At 43.1% G+C, this 25849-nt stretch overlaps 1 protein-coding gene across 20 annotated transcripts in view; it reads right to left on the bottom strand.

The window, feature by feature from the left end:
* The window catches only part of TCF4 (transcription factor 4), a 246577-nt gene that overhangs the window by 149430 nt on the left and 71298 nt on the right, over nt 1–25849 (bottom strand). For 16 of the 20 annotated variants that reach the window (XM_069775312.1, XM_069775317.1, XM_069775314.1 and 13 more), the window contains 2 exons: nt 17834–17895; nt 15069–15165 (listed from right to left, as the gene is read on the bottom strand). The exons of the other annotated variants lie outside the window; for them this stretch is intronic. In XM_069775312.1, the coding sequence (XP_069631413.1) occupies nt 15069–15165; nt 17834–17895 (159 nt within the window). The remainder of the gene's footprint in view (nt 1–15068; nt 15166–17833; nt 17896–25849) is intronic. 20 annotated transcript variants of the gene reach the window in all.

Raw genomic sequence — 25849 nt, 5'->3', positions numbered from 1 at the left:
CCAGCACATCCACCAAGGGACTCTGGGGCACAGCAAAAGAAATGAAGATGGGGGGGAAATTTATGAGAGGCAGGTTAAGGGATAAGTTTGCAAATTAAAAAAACAAATGTGAGAGCACAAGCAGAGCAGAAGAGAGTGGATGAATTCACTTAATTCTTCTAAATTCAGAGAGAGCAACAATGAAGCATGAAAGGGAACAGGATATGTTAAGGAAGGGCTGTGGAGAAAGCAGAAAAGAAGGAATGGGCTCCGTATTCCTTTGTCCTTTTTTTTCTTCTCTTTTTCTAGTTCCTTCCTTTCTTAGTTTTCTGCTTTCCTGACTCCTCTGTCCTTCATTATCCTCTTTCCTGTTATTTTGCTTAAAACTGGCAAAAATTACAAACTGCACAGGCGTTAAAACTGGCCTGAATTCCAAATATAAGCCCAAATCTAGGCCAGAGGTATATTTGGCAAATACAAATCCTTGCCAGATTTACACAGCTCTAATAATAAGGTGACAAGAACCGTGCACGGGATTACGGATGTGGCCTCACTCATCCTTTATAAAGTGCCAAAATAGTTTCCTCTGACTTTTATTCAACCTTTGCTCATGAAGCTCAGACCTTAGCTTCTGGGGGGGAGGGGGGGGGGGGGGGGTAGAAAAAAAAAAAAGAAACCCCCAAAAGAAAAAACAAACCTGTTTTGTGTTTGGGTGAAGGTTTAAACGCACTGTTTTCCATCAACCCTCAGATCTGTCTCCCTCCATTAAGCAGCAACAGGAGCCTACACAGAACATGGAAGGGCCTCACCTTGTAGCCCCATTCAGCCTGAGCAGGACACTACGACGAGAGCCTGCTCTTAGCTCTACTGACAAATTTCCAGACCAACTGCACGCCCCAGCCATGAAAGCAGAATTCGGGTTCCTATTCACTTTGGTGCTCAGCATATTTTCTCATCTGTTTAACACATCAGAAAAGAAGCAGGTTCACATTACCCTCTTTCCCTCCTTATTCATCTCAGTAGCTGAATCAAAAGTCCTTTTCACATTTTTTAAAACCCCCTCAGATCCCACATCACCCTTGTTCCTATCGTGGGCCCGCGGCTGGCTGCTCTCCATCTCCAGTCAGAAGAGGGACATCCACTTGCCACTCCTTGACATCTGGAATAATCTCATGGCATCTCTCTGAACCACCAGCTTTTTTCAAATCCTCCCACCAGCACATCTTTCCTTCCCTCCCCTTTTACTTTTGCTCTCCCTCTACATTTAAGTAATTATTTTGCCCTGCATTTTAAAATCTTGAAAGCGTTAAAAAAAAAACACCCAAAACTATAGCAATAGAACCTCGCAAGCAGATTTTTATTACTACACAGAGCCGTGTTCAAGTCAACAGGGCTCTGCGCTGTGGCAGGACTCCTCCCGCATGGATCCAACTGCAGGACTGTGGCCAAAGCTGTATTTTATATTGCCTCTCTTTTAAGTGCAGCTTGCTCCCCTCAGTTTTGTATCATCAGCAAATCTCATTACATGATGGAAGAAATATGTGGACTCTTATGAGAGAACAAGTCTAGCTTCAAAGCCAAGTCCGTTCCCAACATGTTACAGGTGTGCACCACATGAGCAGGCACAGAAATTGCAACTGTTCAGGGTGTGATGACAGCTCCATATAATGTGATCAAAAACACTTCACATGTAAAAAAAAAATATCAAAGTTAGACAAAGAATAGTTCTGCCATACAAAGAGGTGAAACCTAGTCAAACAAAACACACTGGAGAAGGACTGGCTATTTAAATGATCAAGTTAAACAAGACACAGCTCAGTCTGCCATGCTTCACTAGCATTTATAAGCCTACCAAACAGATCCTTACTATTGCCTCACTAACCTGCCTCGCCACCTGGCTTACCACCAGAAAGGGGGGGCAGGAAGGGAACTCCCCAGGTTGACCTAAAAACAAGCACATTCCACGTGTGTAAGCGCAGTACTCTGGAGGTGATAAAAGCCTCTTGCTCTGTTCTGCAGAAAAGCAGAAACAATTCAATAGTGAATTTCAGGTGAATTTTCAAAATGTAGTCGAGAGAAGCTCAAAGATGCAAAGGCTGGAGCTCCATTGCCTTGAATCCAACCACAACAAAAAGGCACAGAATGTATTTTAAGATAGCTGGAACTTTGGGTGTGTTATACATATGGAAAATTTTGCTTATGGGCATGGAGAGACGATTTTTGTATTAACAACAGAAGGCCAAAGTGCCTCTGTAACAAAACTCATCCTCAAGTGAACACCCATAAGTCTATCACGACAATGTAACCTGAGCATGCTCTGTAGAAAAAAGGACAAATTTTACACGTGACTTCCTTCTGCTTCATTCATGCTTTGAAAGCTCTTGGTTTTCTGCAGTTTCCATCAACAGAAAACTAGGAGTATATTGAGTGGATTTAGGACACCGACTAAACTCAACAACAAGGATTCTATTTGGTCATGACCAGGAGAGTGGCAGGGAGCTCTGGCAGCTTAAACATGGACAAATGGAGGGCTACAAGCAATAAGCTCAGTCTCTGGTTGCATTTGGGTGTTCCCGTTCACAAAACGGGGATTATGAGAGAATTTATCACCTATTCAGAGATTCCTCTGCAATCCCTTGTATCCCAAGAGATATTATTTCAGAGGTTGGTGGTGTAATAGAAGACTACTGAAGCCAAAGCACATTCCCATCAAGATAAGCAGGCGTTACAAAGTATTATCCAACTTACAGTGCATCTATGAGATATTTTACTTTTCCAGTTGAAGTTGGGAGAAGTGCCTTAAAATGAAGGTCTAGTTAAATCTAGTCACAGAATTTTCATGAGATCCATGAGCCTACCAAACCTACTTCCATTCCTTAGATATTAGCCTTATCATCTCAGATGCTACCAAACAGTATGGGTGGAGGTCTCCTCAGGGTGACCAGCAAAAACAAAGCACATCTCCAGTCTGTAGGTCAAGGAAAGAAGATCAGATGAAGGCAGAACTGCCTCTCCGCTAGAACGTTTGCCCTGCAGCTGCAGAGATGAGACACCAGCAGAGAAAATCTGCCGGCAGCTGCATTTGGGAAGAGGGTAAGAGACTCCACTCAAGGGACAGACGAAAGGGTTTGGTCTTCTGCAAAAGCTGTCCAAAGTGTTGGAGAGAAACCTCTGCCTGGGGGATGTGAAATCTTGTTTGATCTGGATTCTATTTCTTAAGTATTGCAAGGTTTTAAAAATAAAGTGTTTTGCTGAATCAGCTTGGTATCCAAATGTTAAAGATCTCCTCTGCCAGATGGACAACCTAAGTTCAGTTTCAGTTTGCACTGCTTTTTGCACAATCCTCCAAATATTGGTAAATTTTCATTGATGTTGTTCTAATGTATATGCTGAGGAAGACCACAAATCTTAAGTCCCCAGCCCTGTAACAGCTTAGCTCTGTGTTAAATATTCTACCCATTACCTCCCTCAGTTTTGGTATCTGCCTGTTCAGTGGAAACCAAGCATCTCATTTTGCATCTGGCTTCGGTACTACTGCCTGCCAGTCTCTCAAACATCATTCCTGTGAAGACAGCCAAACCTAATGCATACAAGAAACTAACCAATCTGGACTGGGAAGAGGCATGAGAACCTTTGATATCAAATTTGTGAAAGCCAAAATGCCTCTGAAGAAACATGAGACTCAAGGATGAGGCTGGCAAGATGACCAAGATGAAATTCCATTGTTAAATTAACATTTAAGTTCAGTCATTCACAAAAGTGTGAAGCTCACTCAAGTTCACGCACTGAAGACCGAGCCAGCAAGAGTATGATTCTTCCGGAGATCATTAAAAGGCTCAGAAAGAAGAGCATCAGAACTCTGGATATTAGTCCTTCATAGACCCAGGTCCAGACTGGCTGAGCATCAACTCTGAGCCTGAGGGTAAATGCAACAACAGAACAGAGGCATATATGGGCTGGTCTTATATATTCCTATAGACCACTCCGATGAAAATATCCCAGATGTATGGCCTGAAGTATCTTGCCTTTGGATCTGAACATCAGACCATGCAATATCAACCTTCCCGTCAGATGAAGAATATGTTTATTCTGGCAGAACTAAAAGATATCAATGATTTTCTTTGAGGAGGCAGAACACACCATATAGCAGAAACCATCTGGAAGCGCTTCACCTTAACTTTGTTGATCTGTGATGGTTCCCTCGAAGACAATTTTCTCCTGACCCAACTGAGCTACTGCTTATGGATGGCCCCAAGTTCAGTCTCCCTTCCATACAGGACTGTACATTTTGTGGAGACTGGACTCCTCATTGCAAAATATATTTTAAGTACTTAAAATTATTTTAAAATAACTAAAACAGAGACACACACAGAACCTGTCGATAAAGTACTTACGGGACAAAAGCATCATGCCACTGTGGTGAAACACAGAGCTCCTTTCATGGTTATCTCTGCGGACAGCTGAGGACACTAAGGAATGGAGTGGAGTTATTTGTTTGGGGTTTTTTTTCCCCCCATGAACATGAAATAGCCCTTTCTCTTTTCTTATTTAAGAATTCTGTGATAGCTCCTCTATAGAGTTTAATCCATCTACTGATGTTCTCACCCACCGTGTGATCACCCATTCTGGAATAATCCCTATTTCCTTCAATATTTCTTGCCTCTCTCCTGGGAAATTTATATCTGATTCTGGCATCTGTTCCCCATCCTCTTTTGTGAACACTGAGGCGAAAAATCCATTTATTTTTTAGCAGTGTCTACATCATCTGTCAATAAATTACCCTTTCCATCTCTAAGAGGTCCTAAAATCTACTTTACTGACCTCTTCTTCTTTTATGCATTGCAATAATCTTTCATGATTATTTATCTTAACCTCATGTACAGTTGCTCCTTTCTTTCCCTCTCTTTGCTTTCAGATTATTATTTTTTAACATTGAACCTCATCCCACACGTTCTCTGAACATGATGTTTTATCTTACATTCTTGCCTGCCTTTCTTACGATATCTTCTGGCCATACTTGTTCTTCTATATTAGGATGTTAGTATGCTTTTCATCATATTATTTATTCTTAGCATAGCTGTGTAGAATATACTTGCTACACTTACTTTTCAGTAGGTACCAATTGCCCTTGATGTTGTGTATTTACAGGGCATCATCTTTCTATTCCCTCTGAAAACACGTTCTTATATGCAAAGCTAAATGTGAGCTACACTTAGAATATGACAGCTGCTCTGTTTGCACACCTCACCTGACTATCAGCAGGTAATTTAGTGCTTTAAAAATTATTACAAGTATTGTCCTGGCTTTAAGCCCACTTTAATGCTCAGTCAACAGCAGTTACTCCAAAGTTTCACTAATTTTTTCATGTTTCTTCATTCCCCCTTCTTTATTGTTTTTGTTTTGCTAGTTGAAATACAGCATGATTAAGCAGATTACAGCCATTGGGCCAACTTCTATAGATGCCTGCAAACCTCCCCTTATAAGAGTTCTTAAAACAAGCTCTCTCTTCAGCTATTCAGTTACCTTCTGGGTGCTGCTCCATATACCATGGGAGATTTGTAATCTCAGCCAAAACTGGCTTTGGAATCAATTCCCTAGCTATGAGATTTACATGAAAGTTAAGATTTAGCATGGAAAAAAAAAATATTCTCCTACAAGGCATATTTGGAAAAACAAAATTTGCTGGCAATATGAACCAGAATCAGGCATCTTCAATTCTAGTGACATATAAAAAGGAAAATATAAGTAGTAGAAAGGATATGAACATGTTGATATAGATATCATAATTAAAAGGTATTTAAACAACAAATTAAAAATGCTTGTAAGTAAATTCCTGCCGATCTGTTTATATAGCTTCCTCATCCAAGAATTAATCAAAAGTGCTTTTTCTGGATAATTCTCTCACACACACACAATGCCACTCTTTTTAATATTTGATCGTTGGCCTAATTTCTTCTTTACCACATTTAGTCAGCATGTTTGCTTCCCAGAATATCCTTCTCCATCACTTCTCATTCTGTACTCTTTTTAGAACTATTGAATATGCTTAAGACCACAATCACATAGTAAAAAGTTTGCAGAAAGAAGAAATGTATTGCAGTACTCTGATTTTAGTTAAAAAGAAATATAATCTAATTAAAGTACTGATGGTTCCTGTTAAATGCGTGCTCCATATCTTTTTATTTCACATGGTACAAGGATCAAAGCATGGACCTAGTATACTATCAGCCTTGTATAGTGTGAGAACTGGTGCTGTCCTTAATTCAGACCATATGGTAAGATGTATCTATTGGCATGATGCTGTAGAGAATTACTGTACCCTCCTGTCATACCCTTTTTATCATTTTCATTGGAACTGTTTTATATTTGATTTTGTATATTCAGTGCATCTGACCAAATGTGCTAAATCCAGAGCAGTACTAGAGGCTGAAGGCTGGGGACAAGAATAGAGAAGTCATTACAGAAACTGTCAGAAGTAGTCTTGAGAAAGAGAATTAAAAATTTAACTACAAAAGTAAAAATTATTTTTTGCTTCAAGACTATCACATCTTCCTACAGAAAGAAATGATTGGTTTTTCTCCTGGACATGTCCTTAGACATACAGAAAAGCCTTAGAAGAAATCTGTTGCAGAAATGCAGACGGCAGTTAGTTTTGCCCAACAATGCACAGCCAAAGCTCTGCCTGTGCCTGAGCTTGAATATAGACTGGCATTAAGGCTTAGCCACCCCTGAGCCCCGATGGTTGCAGCTTTATTTTTTTGTAGGAGAATACACCAAGACACAACAAAATAAGTTGATCTACTTAGTTAACGCCTTATTCGATTCAACATCTCCATACACTGCGAAGTTCAGACCTAAGGTACATACAGGCTCAAAACGATTATTAATTATCCAGCTAACTCGGCATTGTTTTACACATTCTGTGCCTTAACTAGAGAGCATAGCAAAACCATTGTTTTTGCCTGTTTAACGGACCATGACTGGAGCAGCTATGTAAATGACCTAGTAATTCAACAAATTTGTTTTGTTTCACAGATTTTCCCACATGTATACTTTCCAGCTGTAATGCAAATCTATTCCACATCCAGGCCAGTCGTGTCCCCCAGAAGCACGCCACTACCTTTAGGTGTACGCTCACTGATTATGTGACTACAAACAACTCGGGAAAACAGGAAGATTGTAACTAATTCGCAAATCCTTTTTTTTTTTTTTTTGGTGGTGGTTGGTTTTTTGGAGGCTTGGGGTGTTTTTTGTTTGGTTTGGTTTTTTGTTTCTTTTCAAATGCCTATCAACGGTTTTCCTGGTGGGGTAAGGTTTTCTAGAAATTTAATTTTTTCCTCTCTATGAATATTTTAAGGAAGTCACTTACAGGTTTCTTTTAATGCTCAAACAGGTGTGAGCTCAAATTCCCTCTGCCACTAATATCAGCTCAGCTGGAGAACAGCAGCAAATGCTTATTTGAAAGCCAAACTACATTCATCTATATAAAGGGCAGAAGCTCATTAACCATTAAAGCACCTTCTGGATGTTACTTTAAAAGCCGTTTCTCTACTAATGTGCTTGCAATGCAGAAAAATGCAGTGTCTCAAGCAGATAAAACCAGAGCCTCGGAGCCCAGCTGAACCTGCGTAGCTCTGTACCGTTTGTGCTTTGGTTAGGTGAAGCCCGCCGGCGGTTTCTGAGCCAGCCCCGCAGCCTGCTTCACCGGGAGCAGCAATTACCCAACGCCTGCAGACGCTCCATGGTTTTAACTCAGCAACTCCATGCTGCACGACCCAATTCCCGCTCCAGGGCCACGCCAACGGCAGGCTCGAAAACCTCCAGGTCTGCAGAAGGTCGCTGCAGAAGAGAGGGCTGGATTATTAGCAGGAGGATGTTAGGATGTTCCTTTCTGCCTACAGGGAGGATAACTTCAGGCAGTATTTTGCAAACTTACAATTTGTACTCCAAATACAGATCAAATACATTTGCAGTTCAATGCAAATTTTTCACACAGCTTTAGTCTATGCCATGCTATGCAGAATACAACTGTCACACAAAATAACTTATTAAAAATGCTTGGACTTGTTTAAGAACAAAACACAATGGAATGTAAACTTCACTGAAAACTATGTAGTACAAAATAATATTTCAATTCTTTGCTCAGTATGCAGACATTAATTGCCACAGTCTACAGTTTCTATTTATACATCTGCTGCTCGTTCCCCAAATAAATGGAAACGTCCTTGTAATTTCTTTTCTTCAGGACTGTATGAGAGGCTGGGGTTGAATGCTGAAACTCAGAATCCTGACTGCCAGCGCTTGCAAGATTGACTTGCTGCAAAATATATTAACTCCTGATTGGGAACTGTAACATATTTATATCTACATCTACAAAATACTTTTCAGCACAGGTTTTTTTCTGTTAATTTTGTTCATAGGCAAGTGAGACAAGAGAAGCAGCAGGCATATTCCACGACAAGAATGCATACGTGAGCCAGTTCTTCTACAAAGCATTTTAAGGCATCTTTCAAGGCCCCAGTTGACAGTAAATAACGTGATTTTCATTGTGGTTATCTTAGAAAGCTAAAATGCTACATCTAAGCTCTTCAGGTCTCAGCCTTGACACCCTGCATAGTTAAACTCAAAATGTTGCTCAGGGTTATCCAGAAGCACTTCTACTTTGTTGTGCAGAAACCACTGAAACTAATCCAGAAAAAAAGGCTGGAAGAAATCCTGTCCAGCTGTTCCTGGGTAACGGGAGGAAGGAACACAGAGCCTTAACTTACATGTAAATTTAGATACATGTCCATTAAAGAGCGGAATGGACCATGTCTGAAATCAGTTGCTGGTTTGTAATTCAGTTCTTGGAGATGCATTTACAGTGCCCTACTCTCACAATATGCAAGGGGGCACATTTATTTCCCAGATTAGTGCCATTTTTAAGGTTTGGAGACATTGAAATTGAGATATTTTGGTCGGTGAAACAAATCTAGATTTGGCAAAAAACCTCCAGAGATTACTCTTCCTGGATTTAGGTTGAAAACCCTGTCTCAGATCTTCCCTTCTGTACTCACATGGGGATGGGAAGAACAAGGGTTAGGATGGTGGGCATGTATATCCACGCTGCATTTACCTGAGTGGTTGTCAGGGGAGTTAAGTGAGTTTAGTGGTGAATAAAAACATAGAACCAAGAAAACCAAGATGCCAGATGCAGATTTCGAGGCATGACATGCCAAACAAGCCAAATAGTTCAAACTTGGCAGCTGAATTCAGGTTTTCAGACCTTTCTCTAATCAGCCCCAAAGCTCCCCCTCCCACCCCCCCGGCACGGCGTGGAGCACCGCAGCCGTGGGAAGCAGTCCTGCCTGGTGGGACTTGTCTTCTCCAGGTCATAGCTGGCATCTATAGAAATAGCAATGCTGCTCGTGGCCCCAGCACGCTGCATCCACAACCACAGGACCAAGTCAAAGGGGCCTTCTTGCAGTCCAGTCACACCCCACTTCAGGGGGACCCCACTCTGGGGACGTGGCAGTCATCGTGCTTGATAAGGAACTCAGATACCAGCACCTATCCCCTCCCCAGCAGCACTGCAGCGGGATCCCTACTGCGTCCACCCCAAAGTGCCTCATTTCCAGGTGGAAATGAGTACGGTCACGTCACTCCTAACATTTCCCACCTGGCTGGGGAATACCTGGTGCTGAGCAGTTGGGAAAGCACTCAGTGGGATAAGGCTCTCCCCCTCTGGAAGCGCTCGCCTGTCATGCATCGTCCATTCCGTGACTTCTCCCAACACTGCAGGTGCTGGGTTGTGTCAGCTGCACGAACGTAAAATACTTCAAATGAAAACTGGAGTCCGGGATTTCCAGTTCTTCGGTGTCTGAACGCCCTTCCTGACCTTTTTAGTTGTTACAGTCAGATTTTCTGTTGTTAAAACACATCTTAGTTAATGCTGTAGCTGGTCAGACAGTCACAGATTTTTCTGGAAAACATAGTTCTGCTTGTGATTCCTGAAAATTCACTTTTGACTGCTTTTTTAAAAACTTGTCACATGTTTCTTTCTGTATGTCATATAGAATTTACTTTTTTCCAAATATAATAGTAGTTCCTTTGTTTTCTATCCACCATAAGTTGCCAGGCTCCTTCAATAGTGCATTGCCCTGAAAAGGCTTTAGGAAACAGTAAGAAAAAAACCCAGACACCACTAAGATCAGTAAGTGGCTACTGAGTGTGTGTTCCCATAATGTGGATGACCCATACGAAGCATCGCAACTGCGATTTTCCCAAGTGATGGCATCCTTGGGTGTCACCGAATGCAAGAACTGAGAAACCATCAAACTCTTTTGCATTTCAAATTTACAACTGAAAATTACTGGACAGTTTTTGACACTTCCCTCATGGTTCCTCACGTACCTTCACTTCTCCAGCTGCAAAATGGGAACCAAAGCCACCTGACATAACAGAGGTGGTGTGAAAAAGAATTAATGTTCGTGATGTGCCAGACACTAACTGAGAAAATCAAAAATCTGCCAGGATGAAATGTAATCTCATTTTAGGAAATGTTGAAATCATTTCTGCAGAAGGTTAAAAAAATAATAATCAGGCTGAGTCAGATACACAGCATGGAAAATTTCATCCCAAATGTTTACAGTTTAGCAATTGAAAGCAAGGCCTTATAATGCTGTGTTGGGTAAACTTCACTAATCTGCAAAAATTCCAGTTCTACTTATAATAACAGTAACAGAATCAAAGCTGTACGGATTAAAAGCAAACGCCACAGCAATATTCGTACGGAGACAAGTGCTATCATAGCATTAAAAATAATATTAAAAATTGGCACGTATACGGAGTATCCGAGGAACTCAGGATGTTTTCCAGACAGTAATTCATCACATCTCACAATATCCCTGCAAAATATATAGCGTGTGTTCCGATAAAGAGGAAGGCACATTTGAGCATAAAGACATTAAAGAACTCGCCAAGAGCGTGCCGCAGATCGGCAGCCAAGCCGGGCTCCCCAGGACCCCCAGCACGAGCCCTGCCCCCCGGCACGGCCGGCAGCCCACGCTGCCCCAGCCCCCCGGTACTGCGCTGGCACCGGCACCAGCACCGCTCGGCCGCTCCAACTGCGAGAAAACGCCACCTTCTCCAAAATAACAATGCTAAGAGGAAATTTATGACTTGGAGATTTTTAAAAGGAAAAGGGATGAAACCAGAGGGGAAAATATTTATTTTGCAATACAAGTGCCAGTCGCTGGCAAAAGCACGCGCCGGCCCTCCCAAAAGCACGTCAGGCAAGTGATCGTGTAAGGGCACAACCCGAAGAAGTGCCGCATTGATCTGAAGCAGACAACTGCGAGGGAAGTAAGAGTAAGTCATTGTATCTGCTCTTCATTTTGGGTTTTGCAATAGAAAGAGAAAATAAACACAAGCAAAGATTTTGTCTTCACATATTAGGTCACCGACCAACTCCTACAACCATTAAGAGATCTACATTCAGTGACCTTACATCCTTTTAGAGAGTCTCAAAGCAATATCAAAAATTAAATACTGTCTTCTAGTTACTAGTATAGGAACTTTTTCAAGAAGTCATATAAAATCACTACTGTGAACACCAGAATTATTTCATACAGAGGGAAGGTGTACACAAACTGTCTGTGCAACAAAATAAGAAAAGTGCTTTTGATCTTTTCTATTCTCATTTTTACTACATTCAACAAACTGGGTTAAATCAGCCTTGTAAACCTCAGGGAAAGTTTTCTCCCGCAGCAAGTTTCTGCCTGCCATACCCTCCGCCGTGACTGCCTGCCCAGCGCACAGCGGCTGGTGACCCAAAGTGTTCACAACGCTCCACCTTGTGTGGCATGCTGGGTTAAATTCAGGGTGGTTAGAGCACTTTGAAGCAACACAAACCTAAATATTCCTGGTAGGCAAACTGAGGAGAGGAACTGAATTATAATGAACCAGCAGCTGTCACAATATGACCACAGTAACCAAATCAAAATATCAACCACTAACCCAGATGAGATTCAAAGGTCACCACATAAGCCAGCAGCTTTCTTCAGCAGTGCCTGAAACCTCAATCTAATCCTTGCAGTGGAATGCTCCCATTAAGCTACAGGGGGTTTAGAAGCAAGTTACTGTACATGGGTAAATGATTTAATGTACTAACAAGATATCCCAAGTAGTGGGATAAGACACATTCCCAAAGAGCACACCTAGAAACCGGAGAGGCGATGAGAAGCAACACCCAATGTGCCAAACCCGTCACAGCTATCTGGCCATGCACGTTTCATTGCTGGGCCAAGTAACTACTCTTCAGATACTCTTAAGAAAACACTAAATACCTAGCAGGGTAGCGGGACTCCAGACACGCACAAAGCAAGCTGTGTTTGAATACAGGCAGGCAGTGGTTTGAGGAGCTGAGTAATGCATGCAGCTCTGCGACTTCTCTCTGCTCCTCCCCACAGGGCTTGCTCCAAAGCCCTAATGCACAGGCTTCCTGGTAGACACTGGCCACGTAAAAATATATTTTAAAAACCAAGTATCTGAGAAATAAAATACAATGAGCCCTCATTTAAGCACAGCCTGCCTGCAAACATTTGTGGTTCACAGGTACAGGGTCAGTAATACCTCTCCCCAGTAACAACAAAGTCTTTTCTGCCTAGAAAACCACCTCAAATCAGGAGCAACTCCATTGAAGTCAACAGCATACACCAGTATAAAACCAGTTCGAGCTGGATAATTGTCAGGCTTTTTATCACTTGCCAAGAGAAAGAGGAGCAGGGAAAGAAAACTACAGTGTGGCTCTGCAGGTGCCAGCTGCGTAACACCAGAGTTTACGGGGACCTTTCCCGGGGGAGTTCGCAGACCTGCCAGGAAAAGGGGAATGATAAAACACATTTGGAGTAACAGGAGCTGGGAGCTGGCAGTCCAGGCAGCCTCCATCCGAGTAAACAGCACTGTGCATTGTTCATCACCACGATTTTTAGATTTCTCCTAAAATCACAAATACAGACGTGACCAGTGCAGACTGACAGCGGTCTTTGTTTCACAGACAGTCCTCCACAGAGGCAGGGTGAGCAACCACAGCGCCTGTCCCGGTGCCGGTTAAGGGTTTCCATTCCCACACGGCACAGAAACAGACCTCCCGGCCACGGCCCTCGGAGGTGTCCGAGCGGGAGGGAAACACGCACGCATCCCAGCGGCCATTCCTCCTCCTCCCGCACTACTGCTCCGCGCCCAGGAGCGGAGCAAAACTGGGCAGTAACGGGCTGCGCCGACGGGACAAATTAAGAAGAGTCCGCTCCAATTACCAGAGAACTATACCCAAGCACGGATGCAAAACGCCGTGGGTTGCAGGAGGCAGCTGACTGCCCCGGCAGCACGCACACGTTATTGTGCAATAGCACGCTTGTCAAAAGCTGTTAGTCGCTCACCGTCCGCTCACGCACACATCGATCTATGCGTGTAGGAGCATCACTGGTATTATTTCCAGTTGAAATTACCAAATCTCATGATAACCAAAAAACGCCAGGGCGCTTCAGGACCACGCGCTGCGAGGATGCTGCCACGCTGCCCGGCTCATGCCCGCGGCTGGAGCAGACACCGCTGGTTCGGGTCTGCAGAGTCGCGACGGGGTGAGCGGCGGCTCTGCAAACCCCTCTGATGGCAACGAGCGGGACCTTCTGGAAACATCAGGGCTTCCAAAGTTCCTCAACAGAGTATTACATGGCTTAATTCTTTAACCGGGTGCCTCCGAATGTGTTTTCATAAAACAACTAGTTCTTCAACCAAGTGAAACCAGTACTTTCGCTAAGATTGACAAAAACAATCAGAGTCAGGAACGAGATTCTTCTGTGACCCAAGGGCAGGGAGAAGAGAGAGAGACTTTTAAGTTCTAAAGACTCAAATTAAAGGTTAAACTTGAAAGCACCACGCAGCCCAGTGGGTTTCACAGAAGCGTGTGGCTATTTGCAAAGTGTCTCTGCGCACTACCTAAGCCCCATGGCGTGAGTTAAGATGGGAGTGTTGAAATTTCCATGCTTTTTTTGGCTTATATTAGACCCTTTAAAACTGTTGTAACCATGTTTTGTACGTGAATACATACAAATGACTACAAGCTCCAACATTGTCCCATATGTTAAACAACTCACAAATATTTCCCAATATTAAAAGACAAGGCATATTTTAGGGACATATATTAGAGCTGAAGAATGATATATCACAGTTACAGCTCCATGTTTTTTTTGGCTCGCATTCAATCCTTTAAAGCAAAGCATTTGGTTAGTTCATTGACAACTGCAGAAGAAGGGTGTGATCTTGGCCAAGCATAAGCATTACTAATATTTTTACATCATATATTTACTTTAACTAAACTCATTTATCAACCATAATTAAAGAAAGTAGCTATCATTCACTTACAAATAATTATAGCCTCTCTTCATACTGCTTTGGTGTTTGCTGCTAAGCTAAATGATTATTCAGGGGTGTCAAAACTTTCTATCATGGGGTGTGGGGTGGAAGGAGGGTCCTTGCCAAACGCCCTGGGCAAAATCTCACTCCTCTAAAGCAGAATAGGCTGCAACTACCCTCGCCTGAAATCCAGGAGTTTGCAGCTCACAGGTCCCAGCAGGCAGAGATCCACCATGCTCCAAAACAAACAATGGCTTCAGTGTCCCTCACCAGTTATTTATCTGTTCCCTTTTGTGAACATATATTTATCGTATTTTCAGAAATCCTTTCCTACTTTAAAAGTCCTGTTCAGAGCATGTCCTTATTTTCTCTGCCAACTGGCCACTTCTTTGAAAACAAAAGGCTGAGCCTTAGAAAACGACCATTTACCTCTTTCAGCAAATAATGCAGTTACTGCATCAAAAGTCATATCCCTCTCACAGCAAGAAAACACAGTCTGTTCAATAAACATCATCGGTGTACATTTTTGAAATTGCATGACAGCTTAAAAAAAAATAATCCATGTTCCCACCCTTATGCCGAGTACGATCAACCCCAAAAATGAGAATGAGGGATTTAAACCCTCAGAATTTTATTTCTGGTTCACTTATTCCACTTTCAACAACACGGTCAAGTTAGGAAATTCGATTTCTTACTTTGTATTCTGGAATTGACAAAGGGAGGAGAGAGATTGTCATGCGACCCAAGGTCTCTGCTCGCCATATGATCATAGTGAGTCCCATCTCCATAGTTCTGTTAACAAATCAGGAAAAAACAAAATTTTACAAGTTTAAATAGCATTTTTCAAAACCTACAGGTCCATATTTCCCTTCTAAGTTTTAAGCCAACTATAAGTAATATTGTTCCCTTTATTGTTTTCCCCTATTGATTCTGCTGGAAGTGATGTGTTCCAGAACATTTTTAAAGCTGTTTCAAATTTTTATTTCATTAGTAATTGACTTCAGTTTGCTGTGTGGATAATCCTGAATGGGTGACTGAGATGAGGGTTCCTGGAATTTCGTGCTGTGCAATTCAGCATAAAGCCCTCTCTTAGCATAAAAGCCTTCTTGCCCACAACATATGCAAGAACAGCAAAGAAATACTACTTTTAACATTTTGCTTTTTAATTCTATTTATATGTAGAAATTTGCCATCTTAATCACCTCACTGCTATATACATGCACTGGACTATAAAAAAAAATTAGAATTTTTTTCACAGTGGGTGTGGAAAGTCACTTCTCACTGAAAAAATAACCTGCACTCATCCTTTGGGTGTGCAATTCTATGCGTGGCTAGTGAGCGGCAGCGACCCCCTCCTGGCCCGCACGCTGCGCTGCCTTGTTACCCCTCAGTACTTCTCTGGGGATCAACAGCATCAGATGTTACCCACAGAGTCAAGGACGTATAAAACCTTGCCAGAATCAGGCCCTTAATTTTTGAAACAGTTTTGGTGGAAACTTCTGCTTTCAGCCACTCGATTAGCAAAATCTTAAATTTAACTACAAACATTGGCCAAGCACACCAGTTATGTAATGTTTTGTTTCTTCGGTTTAGAAGAACTCACGAGAAACTAATTCTCCCAACATGGAAATACCATCACCATTTTACAAAGAAGGAAAGAGAGAGAGGTCAGGCTGTTTGCAGAATAACACTGCAAGTTAATGCACAGTCTTGATTGAAACTCCAGAAACTCCCAGGCTCGTGCTCTTTTCTTTATATCTCAAAACTTAATTGTACGCTCACATTCAAGTTTTTGCATGCATAAATAATTGTGTGTGCAAATTTAGAATTTACTTTTCAAAACATCTTTCCCTCGGAAGCAATACAAGTGTCAAGTAAAAAAAAAGGGATAAAAATAAAACTGACAGATGTGAGCAGTAATGACGTAATGGATGCTAAGCAGGACGGAATAAGAAAAGGTGTCGGGCTTCCCTCCCTCGGCGGCAGCGCCAGGGTCCCCCCGCGACACCGTAAACGGGGGACCCCCCTCGGCTGCCTGCAGTGCCGTGCAGCGCTGCGGACATCGGCTTAAAACCTCAGCTGGCGTAACGTCCGCCGAGGGCAGGACCTGCCCCGAGGGGAAAGGACGGACCAAGGACAAACAGGGCAACCGCATTTCTCCTCGCCAGACAGACACTCGAGGGCACGGAGCTCCCGGCAATGCTGCTTGCGAGCCCTGATCCTTCACGTTAATTAGAAAACAATTAAAGAGCAATTTAAACAAACTGTTTAAATAAGGGCATAAGTAAGAGCAAAGCCACTTTTTGCCCAGCGTAAGCGTACTTCATGCGTTTGCAGGAAGTAAACAGAAATAATCATCTTGGTACTGAAGCACAAGCCGTGCCCAGCCCCGAGGACGAGGAACGCCGCGATGCTCCGGCTGGGGAGCGGGGCTGCCGGGGCGGCTCGGGGGGACCATCAGCAGGGCTGCCCGCACCGCGCTGCTCGGGAGCGGCGGCAGCTCGGGGCACAGCTGCTCTGCTGGAAATAGCATTTCTTCCCTACCAAAGTAACCGGCATCCCAGTCCTGAGGTGTCTACAGAATTTGGATAACTGTCCACAGCCACAATCGAAATGACTGAGTCCAGCTGTCTTGCAAATCTCAGCAAACGCTGAGCATCGCCGTGCCAGATAGCGGCTTGGTGTCCGCATTCCCCGGCGGCGGATCCCACTCATACGTGGGGAGCACAGGAGATTGTCCTTGCCCCATCCTCAGCAGCGTTCGGAGCAGAGGTGGGCAGGGAGGTGGGCAAGTAGCCGGCAGCTGGGCTACCTGCCCTGGAGCTCGGATGGTGCCAGCAGTCAGGGGGAGACATGCCGAAACACCCAGCCACCAGCCCCTGCCTGAGGAGAAGGGTTTGGAAGCCCCTCACCGGAGGCACGGAGCGGCTGAGGTGCGCCGCGGGAAGGGAAGGGCAGGGGCACAGCTGGCACGGTGGGACAGAGCTGGCGGCCCCTCTCCAGCTTCGCTGCCCTGAGCTCGGGCCCTGGGGTGGCCGTGGAGTGGCCGGCAAGCCCCCGCACGGGGACGAGCGATGCCCACGGCGGGGGCACTGGCCCGCTCCCCAGGTTTGGCGACAGCCACAATCCCCAAAAATCCAGCTGCGGAAAACAAAACACTCAGCAACAACATCTCTGCTCCACCCGCGCTCTGGGTGGTGGCAGCAGTTGGTAGGGCCTAGCAAGAAAAAATGGTTAATTAATATTCTCGCTACCTGTTAGAAGTAGCAGAGCAGGTGCCAAATTCAATCACAGGATCAGGTTTGAATGTTAAAAAAAAGGCAATTTTAAAGAGAAGACAGGCTACAGCCAAGTTTGCATGCCCATTTTTCTACGCAATCAGGTGTAAAACTCATATTTAAGATTGTAAATTTACATATGCAGGAAGTCTGGTTTGGGGAAAAAGATTAGATATACTTACCCTGGATGGACTAGGATGTCCTGTATTCCCCCAGGACCCTGAGCTAGTTCTGTCTTCTACATCTAGGGACAAAAAAGTTCTTTAGGCTTTATTGCAATAATTCTTTCCTTTTGTATAGGCACTTTTAAATTAATGTTTCAAATTAATCTCCTGTTGCCTTTAATTAAGAATCAGGCACAGGGCTACTACGATGGTAGTGGCTTCTGACCCACTGCTTAAATTAACTCATTTAAATTCACAGCAGAAATGAACTGGACCCTCAGGAACCTGAGGTTTGAGCATAAAAATTACTTCAGCGGCTCAGTGTTTCTCAACACTTTAAAAAGTGACTGCACTGTACCAGTTAAAATCCTATCAAAATCTCCAGCACAAAAATAGGTATTGTCAAACAGTAAAAATAAAACATGATAAAACAGATGAAACCTAGAAGTTAAAGTAAGGCATGTTTGGGGTAAATGTACCTCTCAGCACCTCATCTAGGCTTCTGCTGCAGAAAAGCATTTACACACATACTTGTATCTCAAGAAGAGAAAAGCACATTCCTAAAGCCAAGCACAGAGGGGGTATTTCTGTCTTGTCCTCTATCATTTGATAGAAAATTCACTGCAACCATTGGGTGGGAGACACTCCAGTAATTTCAGACAGCCCATTTCAGGGTGTTTTTAACCATTTTCCCCCTGTTTGAGAGGGTGTCTCTAGGAATAACTCGTCCCATTGCGTATGTGCTAGGACATGGTGAAACCTGCCATTTAGGATACAGACCAAAGAACCAGGACTTCTACAAGTTCCTCTTAACTTTGCAACAAGACACAGAATTGTTTCAGCCTGCCATTTTTTTGTGTGCATTTTATCTGTGCACCAAAGGGACAGCTTGATAGTCACGCCAGGAATGCGAGGTGAGCTTCGCTAGTCAGCCACTGCAGCGTGCTTCCAGATCACTGGATAAAAGAGACTAGCTGGACTGCAACACTGCATTTTCATTGACAAAAACCAGGTCATAGACACATTTTGCATATGAACGCTCTCCACATTTCACAATTCCCAACATTTCTTCTCTGATGGAACTATTTTCATTCCACTTTCCCCAAGTCTTTCCCAGTATTGTTAATTAACCCAGTTTATTGTTATCAAAACTTCCCTGTAACATTGAATGGTCTTCCAAATGTAGAGCCTTAAAAACAAAACAAAACAAAACAAAAAAACCCAACAAACCCCACACCACCAAAAAGACCCATACAGTAACTTCTTCCAAAGACACCCCAACTGCACGGGGCTGTCCCTCTCGGGTACCCCAAGCAGCAACGTGCACCTCCAAGCTGGCCACGCTACCTCTGAGGTTGCACCAAGGCCCGGGAGAAACCGAGGAACTCGACTTGGCCAGGGACCGCTGACACTGAAAGCTAAAGATCTTCTGCAGTGCGCTCAAGTATGCTGGGATATGCTTGCACAACCGCTGCCATCACAAAACCTTTACAAAAATGAGTTGGGAGTCTCCTGAGACTTTCCACTTGGCTAAAAACTTAATGGCTAAACATAACACCAGTTCAGCGAGGCACTTGCGCACAGGTTTAATGGAAGCCTGTGAATAATTCCACTGAAATCATAGTTCACTCCCGTGTTAATTCAAGTAAATGAGATCACTCATGCTTAACGTTAAGCACATCCTTTAGTACATTGATGGACTGGACCATACTGCTTAAATCCATTACTTTTTTTTTTTACTTACAGTATGTTAAATATCAGGAAATTTGATTGACATTGATTTATAACAGTATTATTGCACATTTCAGTACTATTTACCAACTTACTCCTGTGTACCCACTAGCATCCTAATGAAATAATAACATTGCTTGCCTTTTGCCATGCACAAACAGTAGCTTTAATCTAATTGGAAAAATACGTATTTGGTCTTGCTGGCTAGAGAAACTTTCTCAGAGTGCTGCCGAAGACCACGCACGCGAGCAGCTCCCTTCCCACCTGTGCATTGGTTCATGCAGACCTCTAGGATCGGTGGGAACTTTGGTTGTCTGAGAAACAGATATGGTCATTAGCGCTTTAAAATACGGGTGCTGTGACCAAGTCTGGTTGACTTCCAAGACCAAAAAAACCCAAACAAAAACTATACAAACGTGTGGGGGTTAATACTTTCCCCCAATTACAATTCCTATTATCTCCATAATGGATGAACATGTTAATAGCACAAGACACCCTTAGGTAAATATTTAATTAAGCTCCAGAAAAAGAAAGAAAATGTGTATCATTTACCTGACAGATCAGATCAACCATTCTATTAGGTTAATTAGGCATATTTTTAAAAATCATTTGTGTTATGTAACAGGTAATTAACTCTGTAGAGCCCTGATCCATTGCCTGCTAAAAATCAGCGGATATTATCCCATTGACTTTGATGGGCATCGTCCCACCCTCGAGCATAGCTTCCAAAATCCATCAGCGAGCAGAACAGCTCAGCCCTCAGGAACAGCGCCTGGGGGACCGGGCGAGAGCCCTGAGCCCACCTCCAGAGAGGTGATAAACCCAGCACCTGCAGGAGCGGCTGCAGCCCCATCCCACTCTCCGCTCTGCCGTGCAGACCCACGAGCCCACTCGCGCGTGCGTAAAACAGAGGGCAAAGGACAGAGCGACACCAGCGAAGGGCCCTGCGCGGGGCATCACCTGGGGAGCTCTGCTTTCATTAACAAGGAGGTGTTATTCGCATAGCTGCCTGTTAGAAATTTCATTTATTAACATACTTATTTGCTGTAAAAGTCAGCTAGCCTAAAATAATGCATGTTGTCAAGGCCCCTTACACTGGCTCGTGGCCAGCACTAGGAGCAAGATTTACATGCCAATAAAGGTTTTCAGACTGCTATACTGTGCATTTTTATTTATATTTTAAGAATACAGATGCCATCATCTTGGGCACTCTAATACGTCACCTAAAATAACACATTTCAGGGCTACGTTTTGAGCAGTAATCCTTCTCTTGCACTCAGTGCTGAGGAGGGACAGCGGAGAGGGAAGGCAGCATCCCCACACCAGCCCGGGCAAGGGGTGCACGCGGCTGCCGAGCTCTTTCCTTTGAGAGCCCACCATCCAGCTCCAGCTGAGAGTCCACTATCATCCCTTCAACATATGCCGGGCTGATACACGTGATTTAACCCACTCGTGGTGCTGCTTCCAAGTCATGCTCTTCAAAATCCTTTTTTTCCGGCACAGGGAAGGGGCACCACGCTCCCGCAGGTGCCCAGTACTTTCTAGCAGCACATGGAAATACTGGCTTCATGGCCAACCGCTGGACAGCCCCAGGGATGTGAAAGGAACTATTTGTGTGCTCACAGTTAAACATATGTTTTTGTGGTGAGCTGAATTCCTGCCCGGCTGTCCTTTCTGGTACTCTTTGCTGCGTTATTCCTACCTCTCCCTTGAGCCAAGTGTACCAATGATCAGAGGGCACTATCAGGTGCTTAAAATAACACAGGAACAACACATACCTCAGGGCTGAGGTATTCCTTGTCTCTGCAAACATCCCAGATCGAGTCCCTGGGCACACCCAAGACTAACCCAGAGAAAAAGTCCTGCCTAGGCAGGGGGGAGCACTGCCGAACACAAAGGACACCCCTGGGCAGGGAGAGGGACAGCTTTTGGGGATACATCAGGGGAAGACAGATGTTAAAGATATGCAGGCATCATTCTACATACCCAAGCGTATTATATCAGGTAGAGATTAGGAGACTAACCTCACAGAATAATTCTGTAAGATTTGCCTAGACTCCAAAATATTCAGCCATCTCAATTTTGGCTGAAAACTCCTTGACCTTTACCTTGCTTTAATCTCAGCCCACATAATGCTCAAGGTCTTCCACCACAGTTAAAAGTTCTGGACTCTGATCAGAAAATGACAAGCAATGGCTCTTGTGCCTTATCTTCAGGGGTCACATCTTAGCTTTCGACCAATTTTCTTTGTATTTAGACTTAAATGTGCAAACTACACTATATTACTCTGCAAAACATCAATGAGAAGGCTTAATTAAGTAACACTGACAGATAAATCCATTTCTTTCGCAGTAATCAAATCAAAGCAGGTTGACATAACACAGGAACTTAATACAGTTATTCCCTTGTAATTGGAAAAAGGCCCTTTACTTCTCATTAAAGCAATCTTCTGGGTATTGGCATAATAAGAAGGCTCAGGGCTTTAATACTGCCCTATAAAAGCCCCAAGATACAGACCCCTTAAGCAAACATGCCAGATTATCTAATTCCTTGATCATAGTGGAACATGTAGTTATTGTTTTAAACTACTAATTCTTTATCTCAGCTACAGACAAAAGGAAGGAACTCAGACTAAAACACGTATCATGACGCTCTAAAAAAATGCAAGCTCTGGCTGGGGAAAAAGACGCATTTTCAAAAATACCCTAGATCTTCAGCTGGGAAATGGAGAGCTTAGCAAGATGAAAATTGTTCTTGGATATAAACAGTTATAAAGAGCAAATAATAAAATATGGTTTTATTGCATTTGTGAATTTGCTGGAAAATATTTTTTCAATGGAAGCAGAGCTGGACAAAGCCTTCCCACTGTTGCTGCGTTGGTACCACAGCTGTCTCCCACTACCCCCGCTATCACCACGCAGAAGGCAGCAACTGCCTACAAACCCTCAGAGAGGCACAACTTCTCCTTCAGCCCGTGAGCAGATTCGGAGTGTCACCAGAGCGGGTTCAGCGCCCGCGTGATGGGTTATGCCGTGCATGGAGCTCTCAACCGTTCCGTGTGCCTGTGGCCATGAAGGGGTTATGTGGTGGGGTACGGCACTGGAGTGCTCGATGAACAGATGGGCGTCTGCACCTTGCATGCGTGCTCCTTGTCTCTTTTCATCTTGTTTACAAGTCTTGTCTTAGTGTGATCCAGTGAGCTATCAGCAGTCAAAAGCCAGCTCTCTTCTGTCCCCCTCTAACCAGCCCTCAAATCAACAGCACTTCTCCCTTGGTAGAAAAGAAAAAACCCTCACTAATTACTACCTAGTTAATCTAGCCTAGTTTACTAATAATTTAGTATGACAGATATTGCAAGAAGGTTTGTAAGCTCCTAAACCTAATTCCGGAAATTTATTATGTACCCTGTAAGTACTGCCACTTAGGTAATTAGGACAGTGAAACCCTAATGACACCAAAGTCAATGCAAAATTCTCCAGTGACTTATTCTCAGAGCTTGGATTTATCCCAGAGTGCATAAACTTGAACACATATGTAATTTTCTCCAGAATCTGGCTCCTGTAAATTAACCTCACTTAATCACAAGCATTAGGCAATGTGACATTACAAAAAGCAAATCATCATGGAAGATTTGGTCAGTTTTTCAGAACGCAATTCATACATGATTAATACAGTGTGATTTAAATAACTAAAGCTTCACTCAGCATCTCAGAAATTCTATCTAAAAAAAGTAAAACTGGCATTTAAATGGAGTCAAACCACTCTGAGCATTTTAAGCAAAGAACCTGGAAAAGCATATTCAACTGAATCTAGAAAAGATGTTCAGTGCTGTAGAGCAAGACTGACTGGATTCAAATCATGATACCTCTATTAATGATCTGGGGAAAAAGGAATTGCAATCCACATTGTTTACACCCCCGTGTTGGAAGGTACTGCAACTTCAGAGAGACCGCTGATGCTTAAGGGTGCAGGGAGAAATCCAGAGCACTGATTTGGGGGCCAAAAGCTGCACTTATGCAGAGGAACAAGTTCCAGAAAGCCGCCAGTTGAGCAGCCACCTAACCCTAAAAGTACTTTTCAGCAGCCTGCAGGGTTCTGCTTCTTGCACTAAGGTTCCCTTGACAACTAAAGAAAAGGAGGGATGCCCTGGGAGCCCCTGAGCAGGGTGTGAAGCTCCGAGACCCTCCAGCAGTGAGGCTCACGTTCTGCCCAGACCTCCCAGTGCTCCCCATCAGCTAAGTACACTCCAAACGTGCCCAAATACAGACGGGGCTGAGTTCAGCAAAAGCACAGCAGATACCATCGTGGTCCACCACGATGTTGAGGTCTGAGCACTCTAGCACGCAGGCGATCACTATTATACCTCCACCACCACCTGTGCTTTAGAGAAGCATCAGCTCAATATTAGGTGTCTTTAAACAGCCTCCATGCTCAAGATCTCAAATGAATAATGGTGCTTAGTACACACCTCCCATCTCCAGAAAAGGAAAAAAGTTTAGAATTAGGTGACCTAAAGGGCAACTTACTGCCTAATATATGTGATTTCAAATTATTTTCACGGTAGGCCACTAGCTCTGACAAGCTGTGTGACTCTCTCAGGCCAGCAACTACTTTATTTTAAGGAGCTGTGATGCATAAACTGGAGGCATCATGTAAGGCCAGTTGACCTTGGTTATCATGCCCAGTCCCTTACACTTTCTTTGGTAAAAGTTTCACTGAAACCCTTGAAGTGCTCCCAGAACCTTTAGAATTAGAAAATTAGTATTTTTTCTGGAAAAACACCCAACTCACAAAAAAAAACCAAAACAAACTGTTCTTTGCAGGAATAATCCAAACAAATACTTGGGAAATCATCCAAGACCGTAGCAATAACACAGGACAATAAACTAGATGACTCTGGAATATAATTTTGTTTGAACCTCCCACCACCTCCAATAACAAATTTGGGCACATACATAAAATCTTAAGATCACAGGATAGGAAATTATATTCTCATGCTTTACTCTGGTAAACAGCAAGATGGATATCACAGGCATTTTGCTCGTAGAAAGTTGGGGGGGGGGGGGGGGGGGGGGAGAAAAAAAGAAAAAAGAGAAGACAGACCAGCAGAAGTAACTAAGAACTTACTTAGTTCTTAGTGTTGCAGTGTTGCAGAACAAGGTATGCCATTTGAAAGATGATACATATGAAAAAGCCATGCAAAAAGAATTATGTACCTGGTGTTACACACAGTAACAGTAGTCTAGCAACTAGGTGAGATAATAGAAGAAAAAAGAGCGCAGTGGTGGATCTTGTTAATTTTGTAGCAAACTTGATTAGGTACATTGATTTCTCCACCATGGTGTTTCGTGGTGCACTCCAAGAACCTAAGCTTCACTCCACCCTTCCAACACCATCATCCCAGCACATGTACAAATACACAAATGAAACAACCTGACCACTATGCTCATGAGAGTAAATAGGAGAAACATACACATATATATATATATGATTTTTTTTTCAGATGTTCAAATAGTAAAGTGAGCAGAAGGGGCAAATTTGGTTTGTTTTTATCAGCTAAACCTCCTTGCTATGAGAAGACAAGGGTGAAATTCTACTTCTGTGGGAGTTTTCCATTTGATTTCAATCAAGACTAAAACTTCATCTTTAGTATTTGTGTTCCCTTAATTCAGAATAAATCATATTTCATGTTTAAAACAGCAACATTCAGAGAAGCAGCACAATCAAAATCATGACACTTAACGAATGTAGTAATACAGGTGCTGAGCAAGGACCCTGTACTCGAAAGCGTGCCTGTGAAAAATCTGGCCTTTATCTATCAGCTTCAGAGCAAGAAACACAGAATTATGTTTCTTTAACTTTTATTTAACTCAGTGCTAGGCCATATTCTTTGTAAAGGATCTAAATAAACTACATATCAAGCCAAAGATAATTCTTGAAGAACAGTCATTTCATGTGCATAAGTGCAAAAAAAAAATTTATTGATAGAATTGTCTTTCTGGCTCTGAAATAGAATTGCATTACTGTAATTCCAAAATACTGTAACAAACTTGGAAAATATTTTAACACACAAGAGCATAAAAATGCTTAAATTGATGACTTTTTATCTTTCATGAATACTTAGAACATATTTCAGAGAAGACAAGTGCTGCATTCCTGAATTTGCCTATACAGCAAATAGGACCAGTTGTGCAAGACCAGAGTGAAAGGAAAATGTTCCACATGCTCGTCGGTGGACTTGGTCAAATTATTTAAGATGACTTTCCAAAGAAAGGTAATATACTACAGTCAAAATCAATACAT

The sequence above is a fragment of the Haliaeetus albicilla genome, chromosome W (assembly GCF_947461875.1).
Source record: "Haliaeetus albicilla chromosome W, bHalAlb1.1, whole genome shotgun sequence".
Classification (NCBI taxonomy): domain Eukaryota; kingdom Metazoa; phylum Chordata; class Aves; order Accipitriformes; family Accipitridae; genus Haliaeetus; species Haliaeetus albicilla.
Note: the sequence above shows the minus strand (reverse complement) of the source record. Positions and strands in the feature narration are given on the sequence as shown.